The 17,537-nt window shown below is 33.6% G+C and overlaps 4 protein-coding genes and 1 long non-coding RNA gene across 5 annotated transcripts; 4 read left to right on the top strand and 1 right to left on the bottom strand.

The window, feature by feature from the left end:
* The first annotated feature begins 1,627 nt into the window (after positions 1 to 1,627).
* On the top strand, positions 1,628 to 3,180 carry LOC106334690 (putative phosphatidylglycerol/phosphatidylinositol transfer protein DDB_G0282179). The gene is made up of 4 exons (XM_013773019.1): positions 1,628 to 1,833; positions 2,142 to 2,243; positions 2,471 to 2,631; positions 2,904 to 3,180. The coding sequence occupies exons 1-4, from the start codon at positions 1,752 to 1,754 to the stop codon at positions 3,012 to 3,014; spliced, it is 456 nt and encodes a 151-aa protein (XP_013628473.1). The 5' UTR covers positions 1,628 to 1,751; the 3' UTR covers positions 3,015 to 3,180.
* A 439-nt stretch (positions 3,181 to 3,619) lies between these two features.
* On the bottom strand, positions 3,620 to 4,876 carry LOC106334689 (protein LURP-one-related 10). The gene is made up of 3 exons (XM_013773018.1): positions 4,623 to 4,876; positions 4,308 to 4,538; positions 3,620 to 3,970 (listed from the first exon to the last, which is right to left on the bottom strand). The coding sequence occupies exons 1-3, from the start codon at positions 4,830 to 4,832 to the stop codon at positions 3,827 to 3,829; spliced, it is 585 nt and encodes a 194-aa protein (XP_013628472.1). The 5' UTR covers positions 4,833 to 4,876; the 3' UTR covers positions 3,620 to 3,826.
* A 1,684-nt stretch (positions 4,877 to 6,560) lies between these two features.
* LOC106332227 lies at positions 6,561 to 7,640 on the top strand. Its single transcript, XR_001268023.1, has 4 exons — positions 6,561 to 6,788; positions 6,940 to 7,031; positions 7,131 to 7,178; positions 7,282 to 7,640. It is a non-coding gene; the product is annotated as an uncharacterized LOC106332227 (long non-coding RNA).
* Positions 7,641 to 11,112: 3,472 nt separating this feature from the next.
* LOC106331558 (ras-related protein RABD1) lies at positions 11,113 to 13,381 on the top strand. Its single transcript, XM_013769938.1, has 8 exons — positions 11,113 to 11,287; positions 11,361 to 11,433; positions 11,522 to 11,569; positions 11,672 to 11,719; positions 11,866 to 11,937; positions 12,169 to 12,324; positions 12,648 to 12,751; positions 13,131 to 13,381. The coding sequence occupies exons 1-8, from the start codon at positions 11,274 to 11,276 to the stop codon at positions 13,234 to 13,236; spliced, it is 621 nt and encodes a 206-aa protein (XP_013625392.1). The 5' UTR covers positions 11,113 to 11,273; the 3' UTR covers positions 13,237 to 13,381.
* A 796-nt stretch (positions 13,382 to 14,177) lies between these two features.
* Positions 14,178 to 17,231, top strand: LOC106333011. The gene is made up of 10 exons (XM_013771496.1): positions 14,178 to 14,586; positions 14,678 to 14,808; positions 14,901 to 15,009; positions 15,075 to 15,114; positions 15,268 to 15,357; positions 15,423 to 15,522; positions 15,605 to 15,723; positions 15,943 to 16,045; positions 16,136 to 16,650; positions 16,730 to 17,231. The coding sequence occupies exons 1-10, from the start codon at positions 14,466 to 14,468 to the stop codon at positions 16,953 to 16,955; spliced, it is 1,554 nt and encodes a 517-aa protein (XP_013626950.1). The 5' UTR covers positions 14,178 to 14,465; the 3' UTR covers positions 16,956 to 17,231.
* The last annotated feature ends 306 nt before the right edge of the window (positions 17,232 to 17,537 follow it).

Below are 17,537 nucleotides of genomic sequence, written 5' to 3'. Positions count from 1 at the left end.
AACAACAATAAAACAATATTCCGCGCGAAGCGCGGACACCCCCTAGTGTATAATAAACTATACTTTTACAGAAAAAAAAACAAAATGAAGAAAATAATGATACTAAAAATTGAATAGATAAATAAGATAAGAACTTTGGCCGATTCTATCCTTCACAAAATCTTCAGAGAAATTTTTTTTTTTCATAAATTCTAGAAAAATAAAAAATAAAATAGAATACATATAGGGCAATTCTCTCAAATACTTAAAAAAAAAAGTTTTGTCACAAAATAGCTTTTAATAAAGAAAATGAACAACATAACCCTTTTTATTTTAAAATTTTTAATTTTTAAAAATTTGAAATTATATCTTCAAAATCCACCCTTTAACTCTAAACCTTAAGTATAGATTATTTAATGCTATGGTATAAATGCATTTTTACTTTTTAATAAAACTTCTTTTGGTCATTTTTTTATTGAAAGTTATTTTTGTGACAAAAATAAAAACAGTTATCATTGGAAATTTCTCATTAAACAATATATAAGTTTGACATTAATTTTAATTTAAATATAATAAATGGAAAATAATTTATCCTATTTTAACAAAAATGACCACCATTAGGTGTCATATCATCTCGCAATAATGATTTAGATAAATAATACTCCCTCCGTTTCAATTTATTTGTCGTTTTAGGTTTATGCACACAGATTAAGAAAACCTTTAATTTTGCATATTTCCAAAATAAAAACATTATTATCTATATATCTAACCATATTTCAACCAATAAAAAAATAAAATGGAGAATATTGTTATTAAATTTTGCATTGAAAACATAAAACGACACTTAAAATGAAACAAAATTTTAACTCTAAAACGACAAATAATACGAAACGGAGGAAGTACTGAAAAGGTGATAAAATCTCTAAAATTAATTTATACTCCTTCCATTTTATTAAGATGGATGTTTTAGAAAAAAGTTTGTTTCACAAAAATGTATTTTTTGTGTTTTTATTAAAAAGTTGTAAACTTTAAGAAAATTAATTAATTTTATTAAATTACTATTGGTTAGAAATTATTGAAAATTGAAAATTACAAAAAAATATATATTTATTATCGTAATTTAATGTATTTTCTTAATATGTGTAAACATATTAAAAATTTATCTTTGTGAAATGAAAAAGTATTAATTAATTTTATTGAATTACTATTGGTTAAAAATTATTGAAAATTACAGAAAATTATATATTTATTATCATAATTTAATGTGTTTTTTTAATATATGTAACGAGAGAGTATTTAGGAAGAAATGTTTTATTTATAAATAGATTTCATGTTGGAAAGAGAAAGATTCATTGAACTAATAAATTATTCTATTTGTTTCCAAAATAATAGTAGTCAATTGTGAGCTGTATTATTAAAAAAAACGTCAAATCTGAGCTGGCAAATTCCAACTATTTTTTGTTGCCAAGTGATAACCACAAATTGAAATTATACACAAAAATCCCACCTAACGGTTTGTTCACTGCCAAAATCATCTGCGGTTAACCACATTCTACAAAATCTAAACCGTCAATTTTTAATAATCAAGGACCCACCTAAACGAACGGTCAAGATCTATTAGACATTCCTTGTGAAACGAGAATCCCGATTCAAGCATGTATGTTCTGTCTCTTTGCTTGTTTTTAGTCTCCTTTGTCCTCTAATCATCATCTCAAACTCCTGAAAAAAAAAAAAATCTCTTCTTCTTCTTCTGCTCCGAGAATCTATCAATCATGTCGAGATTTGCTCTCGCTATTCTCTCTTGTCTTCTCTTCGTCTCGACGATTGTTAGAGCCACCGATGTCAATTACTGCGGTATGTTTTGGTCCCTTGTGTTTCGTCTTGTTTATAGTGTTTTTGATCCAGTTTTGACAAAGTCGATGACTCTTGATTCTGGGTCGTTGTAGTTTGATGTTCTTGAGTTGGGTTTGATGCTTAAAGTCATTGTCTTTGATGTTGATTCTGGGTTCGTGCTGCGTTGAGGTTTGATAATGTTCTTGAGATGGGTTTGATGTTTGAATCTTAGTTTTGGTTCAAAGTCAATGTCTTTGATGATGATCCTCCTGTTAAGTTTGGAGAGAAACCCAGAATCTTGATCTGATTTAGTATGTGTTTGGTTGCAGATAATAACGAAGAGTATCAAGTAAAGGTCCATGGAGTTGTTATATCGCCTGATCCTATAGTTACTGGCCAGCCAGCCACTTTCAGCATCTCTGCTAACACAGGTACACATTCATTGCATATGACGCACAGATCTTTGTTTGTTGTGATGTTTTGTTCTGTAAAAGTGTCTATAGCTGTTTTAAGTGTTGCAAAATTGAACTTGTTATGTTCTAAGATCGATCGTTATTGTTCTTGTTTTCTAATTGTTCTTCAAGAAGTTGATAGATTTAAATGGAGTTTCTCTTGTAATCATGGTGTTTTTTTTCTGTTTGATATGTGTAATATGAAGATAATGTGATCTCACGAGGAAAGCTGGTGATCGAAGTGTCATACTTTGGGTGGCATATTCATTCTGAGACGCATGATCTTTGTGATGAGACAAGTTGTCCAGTGGCAGTTGGAGATTTCTTAGTAGCGCACTCGCAAGTTCTACCCGGTTATACTCCTCCTGTAAGTTTATTGAGTGTTCTTTATCTCTTTTTGCTTAGATCTTTTGATGCGCTGTGCCCAGATCTGGCCCTGGATTTGTGGGATATACTCTACCAGGCTGATTCATTAGGCTGATTTGAATTTTATGTTATCCTATAGCAAACATAACAAATGGCCTAATAGTTGTCAAGATTGCTTAATATGATCGTTAGTTTATTATATTTTCCATAGCAGAAAATTGTTGGTCGGATTCTGCATTTATGGAGCAATCTAATCGTGTTACTTCTCATTAGGGTAAATACTCACTTACGATGAAGATGCTTGATGGGCGCAAGGAGCTAACATGCATCAAATTCTCATTCAAGATTGGATTGGGATCATCATCATCCGTGGCCGACATGTAGAGCTATTTGCTCGCTGGAATATATCTTTCCATGATGTCACACCATTTGCTTTGTATAAAAAGGAAAATACCCTTACCCTTTTACCAAAATTGTTGATCAAAAAAACATTTGGAAATTTCCCAATCTTTTCTCATGTTGGACCATTGGTAAAATCTTTTGTTACATATTTAGATAAATTACATGCATTATACAATCAAACCTTAATCATTAATGATCCTTAGATCACCAACAATGGTTCATTTTTTTTTAAGAAAGTAGAATAATTCTATAATAGAATTAGTTCTATTCTAATGATAATATATTTTAGAGGGAAAGTTGAGTGATTAACAGAAATAAATGGATTACTCAATTTATATAGTAAATTCATATTTTACATTATTAGACCATCTCCAATACTATTCTATTTTTTTCTAAACATTTATATATTAGTCTTTATTATAGAGTAATTTTGTTATAGATGAAAAATATAGTTGTATTGAAGATTGTCTTAAAATACAGGATAAAGCATTTTTAACTATTTTAAACCAAAAAATAGAATGAGTTGGAGATGCTTTTATCAGAATAAAAAGTACGAAAAAGAGAGTAGTGAATAAGAAGGAGCTGTTTAAGTCAAATGTTACACTTATCAAGAGTACAGTCGATTACCTGTTCAAGGAACTGAATAACCCTGAAGCTTTCGATAATCCTCTGTCGAGACAAAGAGAAATGTATCCATGCAAATATCATATTCATATCAATACAAAACCTCAAGATTCACGAATTCTTATTTCATACTATTACAAAACAAGAATCATTCCATTAAAATTGTGTGTTTAGTCTTCAGAATCTTCTCGGTTAATGTCATCGAGAATTACAATGAGAGAGACTATAAAAGCATAATCAACGTTCGGATAAACCGTGACCGAGAAGTTACTCTTCCCTATTAATATGCTCTGCGCGGTATGTTTCTTGTGCATCTGAGAAACCATACAAACAAAAAAATTAGTACGATCGGACTATATGAACATGGTATAATAAAAAAAACAATTTAATTTCAATAAGATTTTTTTGATAATTTAGGACCATGCGATTTACATATGTAGTTCTTTAAATTTGGAAAACAAAACAAATATTTTCATTCGATTGTGCTTAAAGTCAGTTCTGTTAATAGAAATTAGCTAGCTACTATGGACCTGTGTAAATCGGTTTAAAAATTTTAGAGGCAAAAATTAATGTTTCATCCGATTAAGTCTATATAAACGGCTCTGTGTATGAACTAGCTATATGGACCGGTTATTGATGAAATATGATTACCTGAGCAACAATGGCATCAGATTTGCCGGCGTAGACGACGCATGATCGGTCGATCCAACTTCCTTTAACATGGAAGTCACATATCTTCATTTCCTTGTTTTGAGCCAAAAACACGTCTAGCTTTGGCTTCATCAATTGGATCATTGACGATCGTTTCAACGTGTACACCAAATCTTTTTGGTCTGTACTCTTCCCTCTAAATACTTGCCACCTATCGTGCAGGCTCACCTTCTATAATGTTTTCATAACAAAAAGTTAAATCATGTGTCTTAATCCATGCACAAGTTATAAAACAAGAGTGTTTTGTGTTCTTACGTTTTCTCTCAACGTCATAATCGGATTGTCTGAAGCGTCTAGTAAGAACCTTTTGTCGGAGAGGCTAAACAATGGTTCTTTCACTTTGAAAAGGAGGTTTCCGTTGACGTCTGTGACGGCGAAGTTACCGTCTGTTATCGTCATAACCTTACGTACGATACCCAAATCTACCGGGTACGGTGCGCAAAATTGAGGGCCCACGATCGCCATTTTTCTAATGAATCTCTCTCTTTACCTTTTTGTGATTCTTGAATAAGATTAAGATTGAGATTGTTCTCTTTTGTTGTCATGTAGTGTATTTATAACTAGGATATTTTGATGAGGTATATCACTGAGATTTTAAATTTGGGTTTTGTCTATATTTGTTTTTGCTAAATTTTGCTACATAGCAAACACATTGATTTTTTCAAAGCAGATTTGATGGAAACAATAGATGATAAATTAAGGAATGGGATTATGGGAGTATCTATTTTTATTGTGTATATAGACAAAAAATAAGAATGTATATTAGTGAATTAAGAATTTCTTAATCAACATTTGATTAGAGCGATAAAATGCTAGAAATGGTGGGTATGTCAATTATAATGCAGGGATAATTAGTTATTATCATATTTTATTGGCTCATCTGATATTATGTCATATGCGTCTGATCAAATGGAAGCGTGTCTAATGAACCTGTTGCTTATATTGTTTTTGCATTCCTCTCTCCGAACACTAGTTAAAACCATAGTTCTTCCATGAATCTCCTCTATTCCGAAACGAATCTCAAATCCAATCTTGTGGTGACCATATTGACGTTATAAGATAGTTGGCTTGTTTAGGTCTCAATTTCCTCTCAGACTCAGGTTTTGTGTCTTGTAAGTTTGTGGTTTAAGAGTTGATCTCTTCATTCTACGTATGCTTGAATAAATTCGATCTTAGTCTTTAGTTTTAAACTGTGACTATCAAAATGATAATAGGAATGAAAACAAAAAATGAATATAAACAAAATAATATATAGTATGAAATAAATAGTATTTATTACTTATGTTGCCTTCTTTGCAAATTTTGATAAGAAATGAAAAAGATACAAATAATTTAGTGGAGCATACAAAATTAACAAACACTAGAATTTGACCCGTGCGCCCGCACATGTATTTTTTTCTTAATAAATTGATCTTTTTTTGTGTGAACATTATATATTTTAGATGTGTCATCATATCATAATGAAATTGTATGGCGGTATTAATTTATATTTTTTTATAAATATTTTTTTTTCATTTTAAGTGTTCCATTACAGATATATCCTATATTTGTCATAAATTATCTATCATATTGAAATTAATGTTTATTGTTTATTGAATAACAATATTACATAAAACTTTTCCAATTTTGTATAAACAAAATCTATATCTCACAAGTGAATTTAATTTTTGTACAGAAATTATTTTTTAAAAATATATAATTTATTTTCATAAATCATTTCTCTAAAGAAAATAATAATCACAATATCAATGAAAATGAAATTATAACCATGATTTGGGCTAAGACGTTTTAATTTTTATTTGGGCCAAGATAATGTATGATTAATAAAAGGCCCATTAGGTTTCTGTTTTTTTTTTTTCCGCGAACAAACGGCGAAAGTAAACAAAGTTTTTTTTCTATCAAAACAAAAATAAGATTTCGACTTCTTTGTTCTCTCCGGCATCTGGGACATAGAGACCGACATCTTATGATTCTCAATCAATACTAAGAATATGTATGGAGATCGTTAGTGAAAAACAGCAGCATATAAAGGTTTGGAGATTTTTTGTTTTTATTTTCAATCGATTTCTGATAATTATGATCTGTAGGTTTTGTTTTATTTCTTATATAACATGGGTGTGTATCTAAATCACGTAGAACGGGAGCACGAGTCATCGCAGACGAAACTAACTATTGAAAATCTGCTTAAGTAAAGTAAGTCTCGTTTTGTATACATACCAATTAGAAAATACGTTTTCAGGTTTTCAGTTCCAATTTCCTCGTATCTCGCAAGCGAAAGGAAGTGATTATCATTACGATAATCAGTACGGATTATGGTTGTGTCTCCAAGGATGGTCATTTTGTATTGAAGTTTTGTTGGTCTGTATTGACCTCCAGTACCGCTTATCTTAAAATTTTCAACCACTCTCCATTCTCCTACAGGTAGATCTCGTTGAACACGATACATCAGTGATCTTCTGCAAGATGCATGAATTTATTGACCCTGTAAAAAAGCAGTATTAGATTCAGCATAGTTGACATCACACATATCTATAAATTATAAAACTTAAGCTCTTACTGTCTCGTCTGCAAGGATTAACTCAAGAGTCTCCCCGCCGAAATTGGTTTTCGATGGTTTCCACGAATGAAGAAGTTTGACACGGACTCGCCATTCGTCTTTGAAAGGTTTGAGATCGTCGATCAAAACCATATTTCTTGCGCCAGTCATGTTTTCTTGGAGTTGTTAATGGATGTTAGGTACGTACTAATCGTTTGTATATATAGGGAGGTGAATAATCTAGGTTATATAGAGTTATTGCGTGCGGAGATATTGTGAGTATATTCTTAACTTTTAATTTTTTATGGGATATAAATTCTTTTTAAAATATATTTCTATTGTAATATCTTTTTTGTTATAATTGTTGCGCTGATTTAGGTAACTAATTATTCTGGCATTCGACGGCTTTTAAGGTGATTGGGGAAGCGGTCTTAAGAGGGCTTGGAGATATTTAGCTGGGATAAATTTTAGACTTGGGAAAGAAGTTTAATTTTGAAAAGAAGGGCCGGCTTTATTGCGAAGATTTCACCGAGAATCCAGGCAATTACGTCTAACATACATTTTCCAAACTTCAATATATTTTAAGATATTTTCAGATATAAAATAATATTATGTTTCTTTAATTGTTTGATTAATTAATATCCATTTGGGTAGCCGATAATCGGGGTAAGGAACCCGGTAACCGTTGTAAATTGTTTGATTTCAATTTTGGTTAATAGCTTATGTTAATCAAATTACGAAAAGGACATTAATTATCCGTGTTTACAAACACTTTTCCATTAGTCTACTATTCAAGTTTCCAAACAACTCCAATGTGTACTTCAGTTTTAATAATATAGATGTAAAAAAGGGCAATTCTTTCGAATAATCATTTTTAAGTTTTTGTCACAAAAATAACACTAAAAAAATAAAATGACTAAAATAGTTTTTTTTTTATTTTGAAAATTTTAATATTAATATTTTATTTTAAAAATTTTGAACTCATCCTCAAAACTCAATCTCTTAACTCTAAACCCTAAGTATTAGATTAGTTAAACATATGGTATAAATACATATTTACCATTCAATAAAACTTCTTTTAATCATTTTTCTTTGTGAAAATCTATTTTTGTGAAAATAAACTAAAAAAAACTATCTGAGAAAAATTCTTTATAAGAAAACTCAGGTGAATATTAGTTAAAAGAGTTGGCCGAGTCCAAAGATGACCATGAGATCTCAGTCTGAGCGAGAATTAAGGCTGAAACAAATTAAACCAGTGATGATGATAAAGATGGTTGACCGATGTAAAGAGATTGCTAACCTGTTGAAGAACAATTCTTCTGATGAAAAGAGATTAAACCACTGATGAAGATAAAAAAATGTTTATGTTTTAGGGTAATTTTCTCGGATAATCATTTGTAAATTTTTGTCACAAAAATAGTCCTCAAAGAAAAAATAACCAAAATAGTTATTTTTTTATTTTAAATAGAGAAAAAGACAAAAATAGCACTAAATCAAGTTTTTGTTTCCAAAATACCACTCAAGGTCAAAAGTCACAAAAATAGCACTTAATGTTTTATCAAAAGTCACAAACTTAGGGTTTTTGAGTTAAAGGGTGGGGTTTAGGGTTTAGGGTTTAGGGTTTAGGGTTTAGGGTTTAGGGTTTAGGGTTTAGGGTTTAGGGTTTAGGGTTTAGGGTTTAGGGTTTAGGGTTTAGGGTTTAGGGTTTAGGGTTTAGGGTTTAGGGTTTAGGGTTTAGGGTTTAGGGTTTAGGGTTTAGGGTTTAGGGTTTAGGGTTTAGGGTTTAGGGTTTAGGGTTTAGGGTTTAGGGTTTAGGGTTTAGGGTTTAGAGTTTAGGGTTTAGGGTTTAGAGTTGAGAAATGAGGTTTTGGGGATAAGATTTCAAATTTTGAAAAATAAAAAAATTAAAATTTTCAAAAGATAAAATGCTATTTTGGTCATTTTAGTTTTTGAATGCTATTTTTGTGATATAAACTTAGAAATGTGCTATTTTGGAGATTTGCCCTTTTAAAAATTTTATTTTATCTTTCTTTTTTGCTAAATTGTAAATATCATTAGAATGAAAAGAAAGATTTTACAAGAGCAAGATCTTAAGTTTGAGCCATCTTGGCAAAAAAAAAGTAAAAAACAAGATGGATCATCATTTGAATAAACATTAACACTGACATGATCATTTCAACTATCAAGCCATGAGCGATCGGAATTGCTTCCTATGCTTCATTGCTGAAATAATGTTTCTCATCTCCTTATCAACAAAATAGAACACTGATGCAGCAGAGAGTGAGATTTGGTTGTGGATCAAATTGTTTTTTTGTTTCCAAAGATGAAAGATGACCATTTGAGTAGCAAGCTTCCGCATGAGCTTCAGCTTCGCAGACACATCAGCTCGTATCCATGATAGCAGTTCTGACCAGTCCGTAAAGCTTGACAATGGAGGATGGCATCTGGCGAAGACCTCTCTCCAAACATCAAGGCTGTACTCGCAACGAAGGAACATATGGTCTCTGGTTTCTATGCTTCTCGAACAAAAGAGGCAGTCCGTATCAATGGCCATTCCCCAAGCCGCTAGCCTGTTCCTTGTAGGCAACCTGTCATAGTTGGCCACCCACATCGTGAAAGAGTGTTTGGGTATCGCTCCCTTGAACCATACAACATCGTGCTAGTCCACTTCCTCTTGTCTTAGCCTTAAAGTCTCCCATGTCGTTGAGGACCTGAAATCAAGTGAATTCAGGAAAGTCACCAGCAATCCATTCATACCTATCATCAATATCAAGGGAACGAGGCAGGAAAATAGTCGTAAGATAAGAGTGAAGGTCCACTTCCTGCTGTGATCTTGGGTGAGGGAGAACCCAAACTGAGTCTTGGATCGCATCAGCTACTACAGCGTCCCGTCTCAACTGTAGGGCTCTAGGACCTTGTGCTTCTATGTACGTTATAAGCTGACCAAGAGGAGACCAAGCATCGAACCAAAAGCTCGCATCCTTCCCGTTACCCAACGACACTTTGCAAAACTGAAGAGCCAGATCACCGAGCTTCGGTAGTCTTTTCCAAGCCCAAGAGTCGGTAGCTGACAGCTCGATGGTCCAAAAAGATCTTTCCTACAGGTGCTTGTTCCAGTGCCAATCAGACCAAAGCGAAGGAGTTTTTGACAGCAGGATCCAGATGAACGTTAAGCACAACACTTTTTTCCACTCCAAGAGGCTGCGAATGCCCAAGCCGCCCTCTGTTTTGGGTAAGCAAACTGTTGTCCAAGAAATTTTTGCTAATCCACGCTTCTTAATGTTTCCGGACCATAGAAAGCGGGAGCATAACGTCTCGATGTGCTTGATGCAGCCCTTAGGCAGCATGAAAGCAGAGGCCAAAAATTAACAGTCCCAAATATAACTGTTTTCGGTAGCTGCAGTCTTTCGGCGAAGGAGAGGAGCTTAACTGACCAAGATTGAAAGCTGAGAATTATCTTGTTCATCAAAGGCACGCAATCTTAAGCTTGCGGCTCATCAGTGGTAGCCCAAGATACCAGATAGGGAGAACACCTGAAGAGGGCCATATCTAGCGATTTAATTTTGAAAATTTTAATTTTAATTTTTTATTTTTATTTTTAAATTTAAAACCATATACACAAAACCCCACCCTTGACTCTAAACCATAAATCTAGATTAGTTAATCATAGGGTATAAATATATATTTACCCTTTAAAATAACTTATTTTGGTTATTTTTTTTTTGAATACTATTTTTGTGACAAAAACTAAAAAATGACTATCATAGAAAATGTCTCTACGTTGTTTTATAGTTCTTCATAATTTAAGGAATGACAAAAAACTATATGTAACAAAAATTTCTCATATATCGTGTAAATGTTAAAAAAAATGAATAAAAAATTATTATTTTCCCTTAATTCCTTATGTTACCGGTTGGAACCTTTGTTTTGAATAAACTTCAGGTCGATATGAAGCCTTCAAATACTTTTGGATGATACTACATAGACTCTAGGTTGTGTAATCGTGGTCCAACCCGATGAATGTGGAGATGAAAGTGAAACCGAATGTTGGATAATGTAAGTTGACGTCGACCTCCAAACAAAAAATAATCCGTCGAACTCCAAGATTTGAGCCCGGCCCACTATCTATTAAAAGGCCCAGAAGACAATTCTAAAAGTACTTTCAACAAGGTCAAAAGCTTGTTTATTTGTCACGAGACAAGTAAAGGAAAATAATTTAAAACTGTAGAAGAAAATCAACATTGAAGTCGTGGGGTTCAATCAATGTTTCACAGCACTTTAATCGACACGCCTAACCGTAACCTCCTTTTATTTTCCTGGGAAAATTTCTCGAATCAAATCGGAAAAACTCACGAAGAGCTCGAGAAACCATGAGCAACGAGTAGTAAGTGTTCTCCTCTCTATCGCATTCCCCAATTATACAGCTCAATCGTCTTTATCTGTGCGTTTTTTTGTAGCGATTATCTGTTCAAGCTTCTGTTGATCGGCGACTCATCCGTTGGAAAATCATGCCTGCTTCTTCGATTCGCTGTGAGTTCGACTTGATTTTTTGATTCGATTCTCTTTCGAAACGTTGAAGATGAGATTCGCTGATTTTTAGATTTGATTTTGTGTGAAGGATGATGCGTACATCGACAGTTACATAAGTACCATTGGTGTTGACTTCGTCAGTTCCTTTCATAATCTTAAACGATCATATACTATATAGTTTTTATATGTGATTCGATTGTTAGTCACAAAGTTGCTTATAATGTGGTTCGAATTGCAGAAAATTAGGACGATTGAGCAGGATGGGAAGACGATTAAGCTTCAAATCGTGAGTTTAAGGGCATTTTTGTAACTTGTTTCGAATGATTATATATGTTAAAATCATGCACTGTTGATGTTCTCTTCAGTTAGATCATTTGTATATAACATGTTTTAGGATAACCATGTGTTACTACTGTTGATGGTTCTCTTCAGTGGGATACTGCTGGGCAGGAGCGTTTCAGGACCATCACTAGCAGCTACTACAGAGGAGCTCATGGAATCATTGTGAGTAGTACTCTTATCCGCTTTCTTACTTGCATACCTTTTTGTTTGACTAGATTAGTGTTTTGTTGAGTTCCGTTTCTTTTAGTGGTTTAGTGTATAACCTGGTGGCAATTTGAATCATTGATCATATTTTCTCAGTTCTCTTTACTCTGAAACATGTTTGTTAGTGGAAAATAGAATCCTGGAAGACTATTTTAATCTTCATTGTTGAAACTTATGAGATTGCAACAGATTGTGTATGACTGTACCGAGATGGAGAGTTTCAACAATGTGAAGCAGTGGTTGAGTGAGATTGACAGATATGCTAATGACAGTGTTTGCAAGCTTCTTATTGGTAACAAGAATGATATGGTTGCAAGTAAAGTTGTTTCCACCGAAACTGGAAAGGTTAGCTCGCATCTACAACTAGTAGTTTCCAGTTATGATTGTGGATCTAGATGAGTTGCAAGCATTATTTACCTTTTTTTTTTCATTTAATCATATCATTGTAGCACAAATCTTTAAACGTGTGTTGATAGTAAGATCATTGATATTGTTATACCACAATATTAGGTGCTACGACTATATTTATATATGATCGCTGACCAAAGTCCAAAGTTGATAATCTGATTTCAGAGATTAAATTTTGCTTATGTTCAGTAGCCGTTTCTCCTCTTAACACAGCTCTCACTTGCTTATCTTACGTTTCATCGATTCAAAAATCACTACAGGCCTTAGCCGATGAGCTCGGAATACCCTTTCTCGAGACAAGTGCTAAGGATTCTATCAACGTCGAACAGGCATTCTTAACTATTGCTGGCGAGATCAAGAAGAAGTATGTTCACTATCTTTTAGCTTTCTTCATAGTTTCTGCAATATGTTAACTTTATATAATTATTCACTATTGAAGTTGGTCTAAACTATTCTCCTTCATCGCCATTATACACCAAAGCATTCTCTGGGTTATTCTGCTGCAATTCATGAAACGAACCATTCATTTAAAATGTTAAATCGGATATAAGTTTTTGGAGTCTTGATGACTGATGGAGAGAAAATCTACAAAGTTCCTGCGTTAATGTTCTCTTGTTGCCTCTTCCTTCTGTTATCATATTATATGATAGATTTTTTTCATGTGTTTGATCTTATTGTATAGAGATCTACTTGTTCAATTTTGTTTTATTGAATCTGACCATATGTCATCATTACTGTTTCAGAATGGGAAGCCAGACTAATGCAAACAAGACATCTGGAAGTGGAACTGTCCAAATGAAAGGTCAGCCAATCCAACAGAACAATGGTGGCGGTTGCTGCGGCCAGTAGTTAAGCAAAGTGTTATCAAAACTATGTGAGACTTTTGTTTTTCTTACTATGTGCTGTGAAAACTAATGGCTGTCTAAAACAGTAACGCTGGAAACTTTGATACCATGTCACTCTATGTTCAATCTATGGTGGTAGTTGCAATGTCCTTGTCTCTAGTATAGTATAACTTCTATTATGATTATATAATTCGAGTTTGGAACACATGATTTTAGGCTGATCATGTTCACTACAATAGGATAGGATTTTGAAAAGCTGCAGCTACATAGAATGAGAACACGAAAAGAGACAAGTGACAAGCTAATGAAGATGGAACATGATTGATACTTTAGAGATTCGAGCCGAACTCAACTTTCTTACAAACTGTTTCTACAGTATATCAGTTAAACTCATCATTTACCCACATGGTTTCAGAAGACACCACCAAATGCATCAAAATTACACACATTTTTTTATGTATATGTTCTAAAAGCAATCAATTTCATCATTATTGCTCTGTTTATAAAATCGATTCAAACTTAGATTCATGCATTTACACAAAACTTCGAAATAAAATTTCATTCATGCACATTATTATTTAATTTGTAGTGAAATATCTAAGTAATCTTATCGTTTGTGTTAAAGCTTTGTGATATCATTTTTCTTTTAAAAAATGCATGCATAATAAGTAGAGCCCTAGAGAAAAATATAAATATGTTCTTCAATTTTAACTAAATAAATTTAAAATATTTAAAAAATCAAGCATCAGATAAGAATATTTCTCATTTCAAATTGTATTTTTCGTTTGATTTTTTTTTTTAAACAGAAGATGATGGTTCATGGTTTCATACATAATTCAAGTGATAGCGACGCTTAACCGACCTCGTCCTTACAAGACTAACAAAAAAAGTTCAATCAGTTTGGAATGTCCATGCAAACTGTATGCGTTTTGGGAAATGAGACATTCTCCTTTTTCTTCTTTCCCAGATCTTTTTTGGTATCTTTCCGAGAAAATGAGAGAGTATTTACTACTTATTGAGAAAACACCTCCACGTTCTTTGCCCATCTCGTAGGTTACGCTTACTCATATCATATTGGCAGCTAGCTGATTTTTTTTTTCTTTCTGGCAAAGCTCAAAAGTTTTAGCTTCCTTGTAACTGCTTTCCGTTTAAGGTTCTTCTTCCCTACGAAGCTCCGTGATCTGGCCATCTTTGCTTTTGATTTGAGAATTCATTTATTTTCCAAAGGTGTGTATGGAGAAAAAACGAGAGATTTGTGAGTACAGGGAGAGACTTGACAAAACCTTGGCGTCTCCTGCGCTTACAAATGAGCAAACTCTTAAAACCCTTATCAGAAACCAGCTAAATGAAGAAGGTTTTCCTTGTTTCTGATCTGCTATGTGCGGAAACTCTCTTTTATTTTGGCATTTTGTTATAATGTTTCTTTTTCATATGTTTGATCACAGAGTGTAGTGTGGATGTATTGGATCAACGAGTTGCTGGCTTATCTAGTATACTTGAGAAGCTTAGGAGTGTTTCAGCAAAGGATCAAGATTTGTCTAACCCAACCAAAGAAGCATCTTGTGGTGATTGGAAAGTATGTTTTCATTGCATGCTTCGCTAACTTTGGAAACAGAATTGTCATCATGTTAGCAAACTATTTTTTTTTCTTTGGTTCTTGTTTTGCAGGTGAAACATGATCATGAAGATTGTCGTGTTATGTACCGTGAAGGATTTGATGGAAGTCCGTTTCACACGTTGCTCGTTGAAGGTTACATGGATGGGCCCATCCAGGACTGTAAGTTTTCTTAAGACTGATAGAAGAAAAAGGTTTTCAGTTTCTTTCTAAGTGCGTTTATGCAGGTCTATGTGTATCTTGGGAATCATCACTCTATGAGAAATGGTAAGAGAGTTTTTGTTTATGCATATTTTGGGTTTCAAACATCTTGATATGCATAACAATTAATGTACGGTTTTTTTCTCTATAAAAAAACTCAGTGAGAACACTCAATATGGGCTAAATAGAATAGAAATTAATGGTTTCTATGTTTTTAAGGTGGCCAAACTCTGTATTTCCAGCATTCAGGATCTTACAAACTGGATGTTTGCAAAAGTTTCAGATCAATGAACAGATATGTTTAGTGAGGTCAGTTTCTTTCTATTTTCTTTGAAGAGAACATTTTGATGATAATTACTTTTTTGGGAAGAAAGGGTGAAAGTACCGTGGCCAATGACAAACAGAGAAGCTATTGTGCAGTTTTTCTTATTTGAATACTTCAAAGATGGTTTAGTCATCATCCTACTCAACTCGGTAAAACCATGTTAGATTCTTTAATTGTTTCTTTATGCTTTTACATTATCCTAAACTAAATTATGTTGGTATCATCTTTTAGATCTCAGCATCACAAGTAGAGAGCATTGGTATATCTGAAGAAGCAGAGAATGCTGTGAGGATTGATTTAGTAGGTGGAGTTGCTATACAAAAGGTGTCTCCTGTGAGGAGTTACCTGAGGTGAGTGCAGGGACGGTCATGAGCTGAATCATAGGCCTATAGCCCCCAAAATTTATAAAATAATTTACATAACAAAAGCTCCCAAACTTGTTTAAAAAAAATATTATTAAAACCATATTAAATTGTTTATAGTTTTTAAAATCTCAGGACCGGATACATTATATAACCATAAACTTGAAATGTTCTTTGGTCTTCTTATAAACTGTGGAACTTTTGTAGATACTTAGTGGAGTTCGATATAAAGCTGGACTTGATTCCTCCATCTCTGATCAACTTTATGTCTAGGCAGCTCCTAGGCAACGGTTTCAAACTTTTCAAGGAGGTACTTTCCAGCTTCTTTAGTTCATTAAACCTTGGTTTCTCAGGTTGCTAAGTTGTGTGATGTGGTTTGTCTACTTGAATGTGTACACAGACTATAGGTTCGGTGGTTAAATCAGAAGATTACGCCAAAGTTTTTGATGGTCCATTGTACACTCTTGCACGTAAAGCTCTGTATCCTCTTACTGATAACACTGATGAAAATGTTCAAGCAAGTGAACGTGCACCTTTCAAAGGAAATGTTCATGAGATTGAGGAAGAAGAAGAAGATAAAAGTGTTTCTTCTTTCTCGGAAGAGGATGAAAATGTCAATGGGAAGTCTCAGAACAACGATGGTGAAACACTTTTCTGCCTAAGTCCAGAGGTGAAGCAAGCACTAGGGACACTAGAGAGAGTGATATCAATGGTTAGAAAATCTAGAAAACATGATAATACCTCAACCTCTTCAGAGGAAGAAGAAGGGTCATCATCATCATCATCATCACCAAAACAGCATTCAGAGAGCACCGCGGCTGTTTCAAGCAGCAAAGTTTGTAGTCAAGATCCGAAAAATGAAGTTCTTGATGAAGCATCCCTCGCGCATTATCACAACCAAAACAACAACAATAGGTAAATACTAAAGAATCTCAAGAAGTGGTTTCCATAATATTAAATGGTTTTTAATCTTTTTAGAGTTGTTAATATATAGGCGAAGTGGATCAAGTTCTTTTGCTGGATCTACCAAGATCGATCTTACAACAAACTCTGAAGAGGTGACAAGGATAACAATCTCACAAGCCACAACTATTTTTAGCAAAGCAGAAGAGAATAGTGACGACAAACCAAACGGTTTAAGTGGAGGTAGGAGCTCGATTCTGCAGAGAAAACGTAGACCAGGCTGCTTCGGAATCAGGTCATGGATGAGAAGGACTTGAAATAGCCACTAGGGAGTAAAGCCAAGCCAGAGGTTTAGTGTCTTTCAAGTTGCAAAGAGTTTAAAGCAAACTACTATCAATATAAGGAAACATCAGTCGTTTCAACTTACATGTTATAGTGTGAGATTAGCAACAAGTGTTGTCAACAAATATAGTGATGTAACGTTAATAAAAGAAACAATGCTGTAAAGTGTTATAAACAAATGTGGATTGCTAGTAACCAAAGGCCAAAACCGTGGCCCATAGGAGAGAGAGTCGGCGGCCCAAAGGGAGAGAGAGTGGCCGACTTTAGTCTTAGGAAAGTTTCCATTTATCTCTTCATGTTTATCTTTAAGAGGTTTTCCTTTTTCCTTTAGGATAATGATTTGTACACTTTCCTTTTCTCTATTCCTTGTAATCCCTATATAAGGGAACACTTTGATTGAGTAATGAGATAGACAGAACACACGATTTCCCCTATTGTTCACAACACGTTATCAGCACGATAGCCTCTGAACCCTGAGACCAAAAATCGAAACCTAAAAGCCTAGACCGGCGACTCAAAACCTAAACCCTAATCCTAATCTTGTTCATCCAAGAACT

This window comes from Brassica oleracea, chromosome C3 (genome assembly GCF_000695525.1).
Source record: "Brassica oleracea var. oleracea cultivar TO1000 chromosome C3, BOL, whole genome shotgun sequence".
Lineage (NCBI taxonomy): Eukaryota > Viridiplantae > Streptophyta > Magnoliopsida > Brassicales > Brassicaceae > Brassica > Brassica oleracea.
The sequence above is the reverse complement of the archived record's forward strand: the minus strand, read 5'-3'. Positions and strand labels throughout refer to the sequence as shown.